Source organism: Vanellus vanellus, assembly GCF_965231255.1.
Source record: "Vanellus vanellus genome assembly, chromosome: 1".
Taxonomy (NCBI): Eukaryota; Metazoa; Chordata; class Aves; order Charadriiformes; family Charadriidae; genus Vanellus; species Vanellus vanellus.
The window spans coordinates 137,533,819-137,547,601 of record NC_138905.1 but is presented as its reverse complement, the minus strand read 5'-3'; the positions used below and the strand labels follow the sequence as shown (position 1 = coordinate 137,547,601).

The 13,783-nt window shown below is 36.8% G+C and overlaps 1 protein-coding gene across 1 annotated transcript in view; it reads left to right on the top strand.

Moving 5' to 3' along the window:
- The window catches only part of MOSPD2 (motile sperm domain containing 2), a 41,209-nt gene extending 28,546 nt beyond the window's left edge, over positions 1 to 12,663 (top strand). Inside the window, exons 9-14 of the mRNA XM_082488707.1 lie at positions 686 to 798; positions 6,304 to 6,400; positions 7,350 to 7,446; positions 8,050 to 8,179; positions 9,960 to 10,062; positions 10,571 to 12,663. Coding sequence (XP_082344833.1) covers positions 686 to 798; positions 6,304 to 6,400; positions 7,350 to 7,446; positions 8,050 to 8,179; positions 9,960 to 10,062; positions 10,571 to 10,717 — 687 coding nt within the window. The 3' untranslated portion in view covers positions 10,718 to 12,663. The remainder of the gene's footprint in view (positions 1 to 685; positions 799 to 6,303; positions 6,401 to 7,349; positions 7,447 to 8,049; positions 8,180 to 9,959; positions 10,063 to 10,570) is intronic.
- Positions 12,664 to 13,783: the final 1,120 nt, after the last annotated feature.

Sequence of the window (13,783 nt, the reverse complement as noted above, 5' to 3'; positions counted from 1 at the left end):
GTCACCAATTCTTTCAGTTTTCTGTGTCCCCTCCCCCCTATTTTGCACTTAATTCCAAAGTTCTGTAATTTTTTATAATAAGATATCCAGGCCTGCTGACATGTATTTTCTTAACGTAATAGAGGAAAACCCTCAGAACCTAAGTTATCTGCAGTTTTGGATGCACCGATTCAGCCAGCATTATTTCTTTTAAATTCTCCAATACTTCAGAGTTCCATCTAAAAGCAGTGAAGATACGTTTAGCAACTCTGCAATACAATAAAGTGTGAAATTGTTAGTGTGTTTTCTGTTCAGTGTTGCAGTGATTGTATAGGGGTGTCTGTTTTAATTGAAAAGTTTTTCAGTGGAAGTGTAACATCAGTGCTTCATAATCTTAAGTATTTGAGGTACTATAACTTAACATGTCTGGAGTTTTGAAAAATAACCAACTTGGGCATTGGGAAAATATATGGAAAAAACCAGAAGTTTTGTTTCATGCATGTTTAATATTTTGTGCAACTTCTATAAGAAATCATTTTATTCAGTGGACTTCAAGCAGCTTCAAGGAATGAATACATATTAAGCTTGGTCTGTAATACATAAATTGTTGAAATAAGCGGCCTCATTCTTTTAAATACCTGCATGATTCTGTAACATGTGTAATCTAAGTTTCTAGTTAATCACTATAACTATCATTTTTACTCAGATGAATTCTATAGAACAAATTTCCAAATCAGAGGAAACTGACAAAACAGAGTTCAAACCAAAAAATGCAAAGAAAGCATTAACCACTTTTAAAGGACCTTTATTACATATCAGGTAATAATAATTTTCTTTAATTTCTTTTTACAATGCGCCTTGGACACTTGAATACTGAACTAATTCAAACCATTAGAGAAAAACAGTAGTTATAAACGTCCTTCTAAGAATGATTTTTACAAAGCTCAAACAGTTTTTCTGTTTTTACATGTTTTTAGTGAATCTTTTGTTGTCACTATTTGCATGTTTTTTGTACTAATCAGTAGGTGTATATTTCATGGAATTGTAGAAGCATTTCATGGTTTCATTTATATTGAGAAACTGTTTGCCGCTGGTTTTAGTTAAACCTGTGCTTATCTGTAATGAAAGCAGGGGTTTGACATTCTTTGAGATTTCATTGGCTTAACAACCAATGTGTTTACTAAGACAGCTTTCACTGTTAACCTTGCTTAAATTCTTTTAACTTAAGGTGGTGCAAATGTCTACATTAGTAGTTTGCACCAGTTAAACTTAATGAATGTGTCCAATTTCATGTGGGAAGTGCTCTGTATATATGGCATACATGCTCACAAGATTTTATCATCCAAGATGCTTATGTCTTGCAGTGAATTTGCTTTTTATCATTGAACTAGGGAAGAAAAATCAATTAGCCAATATCATTTTTTCTTTTCACTGCCTTTCGGGTTAAGATGCTTGTTTAGAAATTGATTTAGATGTTAACTTTTATTTTCACTTCCAGTTTGCTATTAGATGAATGAAGAGAATATCTAATTTATAGGTAATTCCATAGCTAATTTTGTAAGTGCTGTACTGAATTAGTTCTGGAATGAATTTGAATAATGACATGCTCATTAGCATCAAAAATATTTTGTGTGTGTCATTTTCCTGGTTTTGAAATGAAAATTGTTTTTGTAGTCCTTTATGTGCAAAAACCTCCCATGTATACATTTAATTTCTTGTATGGTAGGTCAAAGGCAGAGACTTCAGAATTCTGATTTTAAAACTATGTCTAAAATTTTCTGTCCCCAAGATAAAAGAAGCTGTGTTCTTCCATCTACTTCTTAAAAAGAAAAAGCAAACAAAAAAAAATACACCAACCAAAAACCCCACACAAACTACCTCTTTTCTCTTAAAATACTTCAAGTTCTACCAATGAAATGGAAGTGTTGGAGTTTCAGAGAAACAGTCCAAGCAGGGATCAGGTTAAGAAAGCTAAAGCCCATATAGAGTTAAATCTGGCCAGGGACATCAAGGGCAACAAGTAAAGCTTCTATAGCTGTGTCAGTGATAAAAGGAAGACGAGGGAAAATGTGGGCTCCAGAAGGAAACAGGACACCTGGTCACTCGGGATATAGAGAAGGCTGAAGTATGCAATGAATTTTTTGCCTCAGTCTTCACTAGATAGTGCTCTAGCCGCTCTGCCCAAATCACAGAATGCAAAGGCAGGGACTGGGAGAATGAGGAACTGCCCCCTGTAGGAGATCAGGTTCGAGACCATCTGAGGAACCTGAAAGTTCACAAGTCCATAGGACCTGATGAGATGCATCTGTGGGTCCTGAGAGAACTGGCAGATGCAGTTGCTAAGCCCCTATCCATCGTATTTGAAAAGTTGTGGCAGTCTGGTGAAGTTCCCACTAACTGGAAAAAGGGAAACAACCCCCATTGTTAAAAAAGGAAAAAAAAGACCTGGGGAACTACAGGCCAGTCAGGCTCACTTCTGTGCCCAGCAAGGTCATGGAGCAGATCCTCCTGGAAACTCTACTAAAGCACATGGAAAATAAGGAGGTGACTGGTGACAGCCAATGTGGCTTCCCGATGGGCAAATTGTGCCTGAAAAATTTGGTGGCCTTCTATGATGATGTTACAGTGTTCGTGGATAAAGAAAGAGCAACTGACATCATCTACCTGGACTTGTGTAAAGCATTTGACACTGTCCTGCATGATATCCTTGTCTCTGAAGTGGAGAGACGTGGGTTCAACAAACGAACCACTCAGTGGATGATGAATTGGCTGGATGTTGGTCGCACTCAAACAGTTGCAGTCAACGGCTCGATGTCCAAGCGGAGACTAGTTCCTCGGGGGTCGGTACTGGAACTGGTGTTGATTAACATCTTTGTCATTGACATGGACAGCAGGATTCAGTGCACCCTCAGCAAGGTTGCTGACAACACCAAGCTGTGTGGTGCAGTCAGCAGGCTGGAGGGGAGGGATGCCAACAGAGGGACCTGGATAGGCTGAGAGGGGGGCCTCTGCAAACCTTATGAAGTTCAACAAGGCCAAGTGCAAGGTCCTGCACCTGGGTCAGGGCAACCCCAAGCACAAATACAGGCTGGGTGGAGAATGGAGTGAGAGCAGTCTTGAGGAGAGGGACTTGGGGTTGTTGGTTGATGAGAATTTCAACATGATCTGGCAATGTGCTCTCTAGCCCAGAAAGCCAACCGTATCCTGGGCCACATCAGAAGTGTGGGCAGTATGTGGAGAGAGGTGATTCTGCCTCTCTATGCTCTCATGAGACCCCACCTGGAGTACTGTGTCCAGCTCTGAGGCCCCTAACATAAGAAGGACATGGACTTGTTGGATTGAGTCCAGAAGAGGACAACAAAGATGATCAGAGGGCTGGAACATGTCTCCTATGAAAACAGGCTGAGAGAGTTGGGGTTGTTCAGCCTGGAGAAGAGAAGACTCTGGGGAGACCTTGCAGCAGCCTTTCAGTTCTTAAAGGGGGCCTACAGGAGAGATGAGGGGGACTCTTTATCAGGGAATGTAGTGATAGGACAAGGGGTAATGGTTTTAAGTTGAAAGAGGGTATATCTAGATTAGCTATTAGGAAGAAATTTACACTGTAAGGGTGGTGAGACACTGGAATGGTTCTGGATGCCCCAGGGAGGTTCTGGATGCCCCATCCCTGGAAGTGTTCAAGGCCAGGTTGGATGGGGCTTTGAGTAACCTGGTCTAGTAGGAGGTGTCCCTGGCCATGGTGGGGGGTTGGAACTAGATGATCTTCAAGGTCCCTTCCAACCCAAACCATTCTGTGATTCAATGAATTCGTGTAAATTACATGGAAGGGTGAACTTAATGAAGTATACAGGTGTGCTAATACTTGTAGTCTTGCTGACATGGAAAATAAAATACTGGTGTCTCCATTGTCCTTGCTGTTCTTTTGTGGTTTTGTTTTGTGGTGGTGGTGTTTGTTTTTTTTTAAAGTGAGCTCTTGAGAGTATGCATAGCTGTTGCTCTTTATTAAGCTAGAACTAGTTTTTATTTCCCTGGAATCTTTCTTAGGACACTGGACTGAAAGTACTTGAACTGGTAATACATAGTGCCACTTTAGTCAGAGGCACCTTTTCAAAGACCATAGCTTTGCCAGTGTCATTAGTTTGTATTCTTGCTGATGCCAGCATTGCCCTGTGAAGGGAGCAGCCTAGAACCTGACCAGGAACCTGAGGCATAGCAGCTTTGGCACCATGAAATTGCCAAGAACCATCAGCCTTTCTGTGCCTCTTGAACTGCTGCTGCAGAAGACTTGGTGAGGCTTCCTAAGAGCCCCTGCAGGCAGATATATTCCTTACCTACCACTGCTCGGTCCTTGTTGGCTCTGGTGTGTAACCAAAGCTGGATAGTTGTGCTCTTCTGTTCCCATATTTGTTGTCATACTCACTAGTCATCTGCCTCTTCCTGGTTTAGACCATGATTGCATTTGTCTCACGTGCCTTACTATGAAAGACCGGTCTTTATTGGCCTTCCTCCCCAATAAATGAAATCTTTGGTAAGACAAAAAGCAGCAGTTTACTTGCACTGCCTGGCAGAAGACTAGCTCATGTTGTGGAGTATGTTGAGATGAGAATTTCTAGTAGAAGCTGAAATGGTTACCCCACACACATCAGAGGAAAGAAAGTAGTGTTTTTGTAAAAATTAAAAAGCTTGGCTGTTCATTTAAAACAAAACACCTTATCCTTCCAACAACTACACGCCATCCATCCCAAACACTATGGAACTGGTTGAATTCACAGACAACAGGCATACAGCAGTGGCCCTTAAGCCCCATTTCTTTTTATTTAGTTTTTGTTTGGGTTTTGTTTTGTATTTTGTGTTTGGTTTTGGTTGTTTTTTTTTTTTGCAATAGCTGCAGTTGATGGTGGAACAAGGAAGATCAGGCTCTGGCAGAATGTTTCCTTGAGCTCTTTGTGTGACTTATTTTGTTGCTAGTTAATTCTTTCCTGTCTCATTTATGGTTCATCTTTCAATTGCTGTAACACACAGCTGCAATAGTACAGTATTAAGATAACCAAAATACTTTGTAACTGCAATCATTCCTTTCCTTACTGTTGTTGGTTGCTTTAGTTGAGAATTTGGGAACAGAGGGGGGAAAACTGAGAGAAGGCGATATAGTTACCCTGTTAATCTGTTTTAAACCCATCAGTTTCTTGCTTTCTGCCTCACTTAGCTTCTTCCCCACCAAAAAGAAAAAAAATTTCTTGTCATGTGGACTGCCTAACGCATTGTAAAATATAGGTGTCCCACACGCACACAGCAGTCACCATTGGGCTCCAGTTCTAGTGTGGGTGTTCAGGCTTGCCCTGCAGCACCAGGAGTTTTCCTTCTCAGCTAATACACTCGTTTGCTTAAGTGAAAGGAGAAAGGAGGATTGGTACTACGAAAGGAGGTCTTTTGAGGATGAGGTCAAACTACCTTGAAATTGGCATTCTAGAAAGGGGAAAATGGAAAAATATGTAACGTTTTTTAAAAAAAGCTTTCTGTCAAACGAACATGCAGTTCTGTAGTAGTGCATAGTATGGCAGTTCTCTGTGTACTCCTAATGTGACATAATTGAAAGAAAACAGTTTTTCACTTGTTACTTGAGTTTACTCTCAACTTGTAGTCTATGAGCATGCCCTACTTTTTGCCTAGTAGTACTCATTTGAATGCTTATTCCAAAATGAGTTGTGTTAATTTGACATCATTTAAAAGATTTCATGCATGACTCCAGTTGCACAAGAATATTAAAAACAAGCAATAACTTTATTTATGCATGCGTCACCAGAATTATGTGAAGACTGACTCATAAGTACAAGTGACCTTAGCTGTAGCGCTTGAAATGATTGCCACTTGCAAATATCTGCCAGCTCCTCTTACGTGTGCACTATACTCATTACAAGCATGGATGTATGAGGTGTTTGTCACACCTTATATGCTTTAATATTAGCATAAGTTAAAATTAATGATGCTTTCTCTTAGCATAGCACAGTAAGGTACAGTGGCTGAAGTGAGTATGTATCTGTTGGCTATTCCTGCTGTGGCAGATGGTCACGCTCTTCCAGATGGAAGAAGTCAAGGGCAGTAATCAGTTGAGGCAGCTAGGTCCACTTGTGGTCATGAGTCAACCCTGAGCTTCACTACAAAATTTCTGCATTTTGTTGTCACAGCTTTTTTGATGAAAAACTGTTTTTAGTGACTGTAGCTGCAGGGTTGAAAGTATTTTATTTTCCTGTAGGTGTGGACAGTTTTTTCTGTGATATGTATTAAAGATAATTTGAAGAAACTAATTATTTCTAAATTTCTTATTAGCCCAGCCGAAGAACTATATTTTGGATCCAAAGAAACTGGAGAGAAAAAATGCTTGATAGTTCTCACAAATGTCACTAAAAACATAGTGGCTTTTAAGGTACGTATTTTATGTATGGCCTGGTTTACTTTACTAAATGTGTAACTTCTTGTTTTGGGTAAGGAGGAAGAAATACTATTAAACTCACTTTTCCGTCTAAATTTTTTATTCTGCGGTGATGTTTGAGGCAGATCAAATAAATCTTCTAGGTGATAATCAGTAAAACAAATCTTTGGAGCACTGACTGAAAAAGAGCTGTGGTGATGGTTAGTTCTTTAGTGAGAATCTAATACTTCCTGAAAAAGAAAGCCTTGAGCATTGAAAAGTGGTCTCTTTAGAATTTTTCTCCTTTTTAAATCTTGGCTGGGAACAAGTTAGTAATGCTCCAAAATGCTGCAGCTCCATCTGTAAATGGTGCCGTCAAAAGGCTGCCCGGGGGGGTGTGGAGTCCCCTTCTCTGGAGATTTTCAAGACCCGCCTGGATGCAGTCCTGAGTAATGTGCTCTGGGCAATCCTGCTTTGGCAGGGGAGTTGGTCTAGATGATCTCTAGAGGTCCCTTCCAACTCTGAAAATTCTGTGATTCTGTGAAAAGAATGAACACGGTTATGTTTGCTTCAGAAATACTGAGTTGACTTGCACCTCGATTTGGTTTTCCACCACATCTTTTGTATTCTCTGCACGCACAAATAACTCAAGTTCCCGTACTTTCATCTCACGAATTTTAACAGATAGTCCATTTGATATTCTTGGCTCTTTTTAAGTATGTGTGTAAGAGAGAGAAATAGCACGTATCAGAAAAGGAAGAAGTTGTTGAGAGAGATGAAAAAGTGAAATACCAATGTCTGATTATTCCTACAAAACAAAATATTTTAGAGACTGTATGTATTACCATGTCTTAACATATAAGCTTTTGGAGATTTTAGTGATTACAGAGTGAGGGAGGTTATGAAACAATCATAGCTTGTGCATGCCTTTACTATATGCTTGCTTGGTATTTTTTGTTTATAGGTGAGAACAACTGCTCCTGAAAAATACAGAGTTAAACCCAGTAACAGCAGCTGTGAACCTGGCACATCATTGGATATAATAGTCTCTCTTCATGGTGGTAAGTACAATCTTACAATAGAATTTTTAAAAAGTCTGGACAAGTTTTATTAACAGGCTGACTGCTTGAGATACTAAACCTCTGTATGTGCTTGCTGGGGTGTAACACTGACTGACACCCATGTCTACTTGACTGTTGCATGAGAGTTTTACTGTTTTTAAGAAAACATGGATGTCACACAGCATTTGAGTAACTGCCTGTGCTGATTTACTACTCCACTTAGGCATAAGCAACTGTTGTCTGCAGCCCATTCTGTTCCTTGTCTTAAAAAAATAAAGTTGCAGTTGCAGCTGTCTCACTTGTGCTGTACTACAGTGGGAGTTTGTCTGTGGTAAATCAGTTTTCTAAATTGTTGCAAGGACCGATGAATTTGCTGGAGAATGCATTCTTTACAAAATTCTGGGTTGTTCTTGAATTGTTCAGATGAAACTAGTTCTGTTAAAAATCAAGTGTAGAATTGTTGAGCTCAAGAGAATTATTTCATTATTTTTATTTCTTGTAAATCAGTGTCTGATGTCCTGCAGTAAAAATGCTTTTATACACTTTGAAATAGTGTCATTTTATCCAAGCACACTTCTGCTTTTTTTTTTTCTTTGAGGGCAGGTTTTGCAGCTTCTCTGCAGGATCGTTTCCTTATAATGGCAGCAGAAATGGACCAGTCTTCTGGAGCAGGTATACCAGAACTGACTCAGTTCTGGAAAGAAGTCCCTAGGACCAAAGTGATGGAACATAGGTAAGCATATAGTTTTCTGTTGACGGGGGGGGTTGAGCTGTTACCATTTAACTGATTTATAATACTCGCATAACATAATCAGTTTCTCCGAACCCAGTGATGTGCTTACTGACTGAAGTATATTGCTGAGGCTTCTGCTCTGTGTTAACTGATTAGAACAGTTTTTAATGCATAAAATGTCATGGTATTCTGCACGTGCTCTTCTCTTCATTATTGTTGTCCCTGTGCTGATTAAGAGTTAAGTGGAAAAAATGTGAATGGATGTGAAAATCCACATGGAGAGTAAATTTTTTTTTTTTTTAATGAGAATATCCCACTTGAGTTTTCTAAAAAGAAACAGGCAAGGAAAGAAGACATAACAAACATAAAACTGTTTTCTAGACAATATTAAAAAATACACCCTTTCTGCTAGGTAAAATAACGATTTTGTAGAAAGTTTCCATAAAACCTATCGTGTTCATATGTGTGTTTTCCATATTTAATGGTGAAAAAATACCACTTGGAAAACACATTTCCCTATACACTCTTAAATATACCTGTTACTCTTCTCTCTCATCTGTTCACATCTAGTTGTATCACTGTACATCTCTAGGAAAAGCTCATTGTAGTTCGCTTTCTTCTAGAAGTCTTAGAGCCATCACATCAAGATGCTGTTTCATCTTTAAAAAAAAAAAAAAAAAAAGTAATTTGACTGTATTTTTACTTTAGATTGTTCCTGAGGGTTTTGGGGGGTGGTTTTGGTTTGTTTTGGTTTTTTTTGAGCTGCCTTTACCCTTGTCCTTGACCAAAATTAACATGAAAAAAGTATTTTTGAGACTTTATGCCTAACTCTTACCCTATCTTTGCTTCAAATGCTTATCCCTTGCTTCCCTATTAAAAAAAAATCTACATCATTTGGGTGACCTTAAGCTTCCTTGGATAAATGTTGCAATTTTTTTAAGACAGGCCCTGAAACAATAAGACATTATATGATTACATTAAATTTATCACTTGTAGAGTGTGCCATGTATGTATGTTACTGATGAATACAAAACTGACCTTTACTTTTTATTAAACCTATATTAAAAGTAGTGGAGAATATAATTAATGTGTCTTTAATATTATACGTGCAAGTACTTTATCTAAGGAATCTACTTAGATATTATTATATGTATTTGTATATTATTTTTTTGTTTTGTCTTGCTGGAGAAGTTTTAGCATTTCTCTTTCCTTAAAATAGAAAAATGCCACAGCCTCAATTTAACCATTTCTTCAGCAAATAAATTCATTCCACGCTAATTGACGCGCATCTTATCAGAGGAGTTTCTGTGTTTTATAAACTGCATAGGATCCCACTACCTTAGATTGTGGCTTGAAATTCTGTTCCTATATTTTCAACTGTGGAAGAAGCGAACACCATGAAAAATGTTGTTGCTAAGGTTTAAAATGGAAAGAAAACCTTTAGATTTTGTTTGCTCTTCAATAAATTGTTGCATTTCTGGTAGTAAGTGTTTGACTGAATAATCCAGTGCATCGTGTGCTATGAATTTAAAATTATGAAGATAGGTTTTAATTGAGCATTCAGATAATTTTGATCTTGCTTTCTGTATCAAAAGCTGTCAAAACTTAATTGGTGGACTGAGGAAGCCTTTTCAGACTATCATTGCAATAGCTGTTTAGAAATTTAATCAGCCAGAACAGATGATAAAACACATAAAATTACAGTTAGATGCACTGTTTACAATTAATTATACGTTACATTAAATTTATGATTTTGGTGCATATTTTTTCCCTTTCACAGGCTCAGGTGTCATGTTGTAGAAAGTAGTAAGCCTTCTTCTCTGACATTAAAAGAGAATGCATTTAATATTCCAGCAAAAACCAATGAAGATTTACATATGCAGGTAATAGTGTATTCCTTTGTGATGAACATTGAACAGAATTATAAAATATGACAGAGATAAAAAGAATTTGTACTAATCCTCTTTGGTACTTCATAAATTATAGTGTTTGAAAAGCTCAGCAATTGAAAGTAACTAAATCAGTGATAATTATTTAATTATTTTGTCAAATGGTAATGGTTTAATAAAATACTACTTTCAGTGCAGTTTGCTCATTCCTCTTGTGTATACTACAGATCTGGGGTATCACTGAGCCTCAGCAGTATCTTTTGCTTCCTAGTGTAAAATTGTCATCTGCCTGATATAGGCAATGTAGGCATAACTCCTAAGATTCCAGGCTTCTTTAGCAGAACAAATTCCTGAAGTATGTAGTGATAGAAACGGCATTACTGAGAGAAGTTCTTTTTTTTTTAATTTTTTACTGTGCTTATAGTTATTGGCTAAATAGCTCTAAATTAAAACCTACTTGCATGTGCAGGGATTCTAATTTAATGAAACTTTCTATTTTCAGCTAACTCGTTTACTGCAAATTAATAAAAGACTTCAAGAGCAGATTGATCGCTGCCTCTGGTTCCAGCAGTTGTCAGTTGTTTTATCATTACTATCAGTTACTGTTGTTGCCTTCTGCTTCTACCTGGCGTATACCCAGAGAAGCTAAAAAGAATTGCTTTGCACTGGATATGCTGCCTATCGTGGCTGGTTGGAATGGAAGAGATTGCAGTGCTGCGCTCAGATTCTGGAACTGCCAAAATGAAGTTTGTGAGCCCTCAGCGATGAACAATGATACAATTTGCTGAAAAAAAAGAAGAAATGAATGACCAGCAAAGGAAGTTACTGACAGTTGACACTCAGAACAGTGCATGAGAAAGATGTTAGAGCTAGGACCTATTTTCAGTGTACAATTCCATAAATACTACTGAAGGTGGAAACCAAATACAACAACATAATTTAAAACTATTTTTTTTTTTTCGTCTGTTCAACGTCTTTAAATACAGTATTTCATTTCTTTTCATCATATTCATTCTTACATCCTGAATTACTCTTGTAGAAGGTGCAAGCAGTCAAACTAAGTGTATTCTAAAGGTTAACTTGTTCATTCAGGAAAATTTACAGAAATTATGTCGTACAGGTGGATTTCTTTATATAATCTATGTGCATGCACATATAAAGGAATATATTTGTTGTTGGTAGTTATTTTGGTAATTCAGGCTCATTGCTTACATTGGTTAAAATCCTTGGGTTTGTGCTTTTCCTGAATGCAAAGTTAATGTAAATATTTCCTACCAGATAACATACACACAGCCATATTGACCAGAAATATAACCCTTGTTTGATTCCAAAGATAGTAATGAAATAATCATGATGAGACAGTATTCCTATTCTCTTTTTTTACTTTTATTTTCTTCTTTTTTTTTTGTAAGCCGCTCTTAGTCAAATTGTAGAAGGAATGCGAGAGTTGACTTTTGATGACCTATTGGTTCATAAAAAGGCTCATAAATAGTCAATGTAAGAACTTATTCTGAGATGTGCAAATGTGCAATATGCTTAAATTACACATGGATTTATGAAAGAAGTCAAGTCAAGAAGGTTAAATATTGTTGAAGGCAACATAAAAGTGTTACATCTGCCATTTCTCAGAATCTGTTGGAGAAATGGTGTATGAAGCTAGCGAGAACTTAGGCTAACAAGGATTCTTTGTACTCATTGCTGTAAATATGTATATTAAAATTATAAACACTTGAGACTGATGGTATCTTTCATACATTTAAAATTTTCACTGTTGATGAAGTCTAAAAATTTTAAGTAATTTCTTTACTAGAATTAATTTTTGCTACAAATTGGCTTTGTAACAGATCATTTAGTTTTCTCTGCTGACTTCAGTAGATGAGATTATTGAGGAAAAATAAAGGTCATACTCTGCTTCTGTCTCTTTACTTGCGGTATCTCTCCAGTGTGTTGTAGATGTAGTATCATTTGTAGGAAATAGAAGAGGGCAATTTGAAAAAATGCATTAGTAAACTGATTAACTAATAAAGTAGCAATATGATTCATAAAAAAATTACCATGTAAAAGGCAAGTCTACAGAGCTGTTTGGTGCAGTCTCTTCTGTCCTTTCTTTATTTATACAATGTTTTACCACATCTGCATTTTCTTAATTTTTCACTAATCTCATTTCTGTTCAGTTTGCTTCTTGGTATTTTGTTTTCTTAATGAGTTGGCAACTTACATTGTTCACTGCTTACTATGAAGCTGTTATTTAGGTTGTTTTCATATGCATGCAACTCAAATGCTTTGCTTCCAACAAAATGAGTTGTTGTCTTGTTGAGAAAGGTAACAAAGTAATTTGTAACGTTAAGATAATAATAACCATGCTATTAAGATGCCAGTTCCTTAATTTGAGTGGATTGAATAGCACTTTACTGTAAAATTGCAAAAAATATATTCTTAGAGTCTTTGCCAATATGACTATTTTAATGTTTTGGTGCTTTTCATATATTTCAGTATTTTATTACTATGTTGTTATTTTCTTTGTATGATGAATCAGATGAACATCTTTTCTATTTTAATATGTTTTAGAAAAATACAGTTACAAAATAAATATGAGGAAATATGTAGTCTTGAATGTTTAGTCTTTTAAAAATAGGTATATCTCCTGAGGTTTTGGTTCTCTTGTTAGTCTGCAGATAGTGAATATGAAGGAAGGCTCAATATGGTAATGGCCCATAGTCTGTTGTATAATAGAAGTTGTGATGATACTCATCAGACAAATGTAAAATAGGTGATTATAATTCCTAGGCAGAGTGTCTAACATTAAAAGATAGCACATGATACCGGCATGTAAACAGTACCACATAATGCAAATCCACCCAGTACAAATATATATAGGTAAAGCTATTATTTAAACATCACACAATAAATGGAAAAATGTATATAAGCAAAAAAAAAAAAAAAATCAAAGTAACATCATTTTGTCTTAAACAGAAATTGACAGTAGTCTGTTTTGGATTTTTCTTCCGTGAGAACTTCATTGTTTCTATCATCACAAAATATGGTGACCAATCAGTATTTTCCCAGTCTCCAGTTGTTAGTAGTTTCAGGTTTCGTTTGCCTACCCTTGGAAACACAGGTTTCAGCCAGTCCATTTTGGAAGGTTTTGTGTCAAACTCGCACTGAACGTACAGATTGCACAGCAGTGATGTGATTTGACATGATGCCTAAAATTGTGAAAGCAGACAAAAGAGGTTTTTTTTCTGTTTTGTTTTGGTTTTTGTGCATTTTTTTTTCCCCCGCACAGTACGTGAAAACTCAGTTTGTAAAGCTGGGGCATTTTAGAACTTAGACAATTCACAAAATAGGATTTGATTACATGAACTATCAAGGTATAAGGTTTATTTTTCCTTTCATTGTAGATTAGCAGTTAATCTTGGCTTTTACAGACAATTAAGAGACCACAATGATTGTAATTCTAAAAGTACGCAGTTTGTACTCCAAAAGAGCACGTACTCTTTTCCTAGCAAGCAATTTTTGTGCCCTGTTGTTAGGTTCAGTTGTTTATTTTATGTAGTAAAAGATTAGATTTAAGACTTCATAGGTAGTGCTTTGTCCATCATCTCTTCTCTGCTTCCAGTCTTAGTGTGGAATAGCTCTGAACCGTGGGAGTAGGTGGTGTTCAGTGACACTATTCACACTGCCATGGATGTTGTTCACCCTAAAATTATTTGCA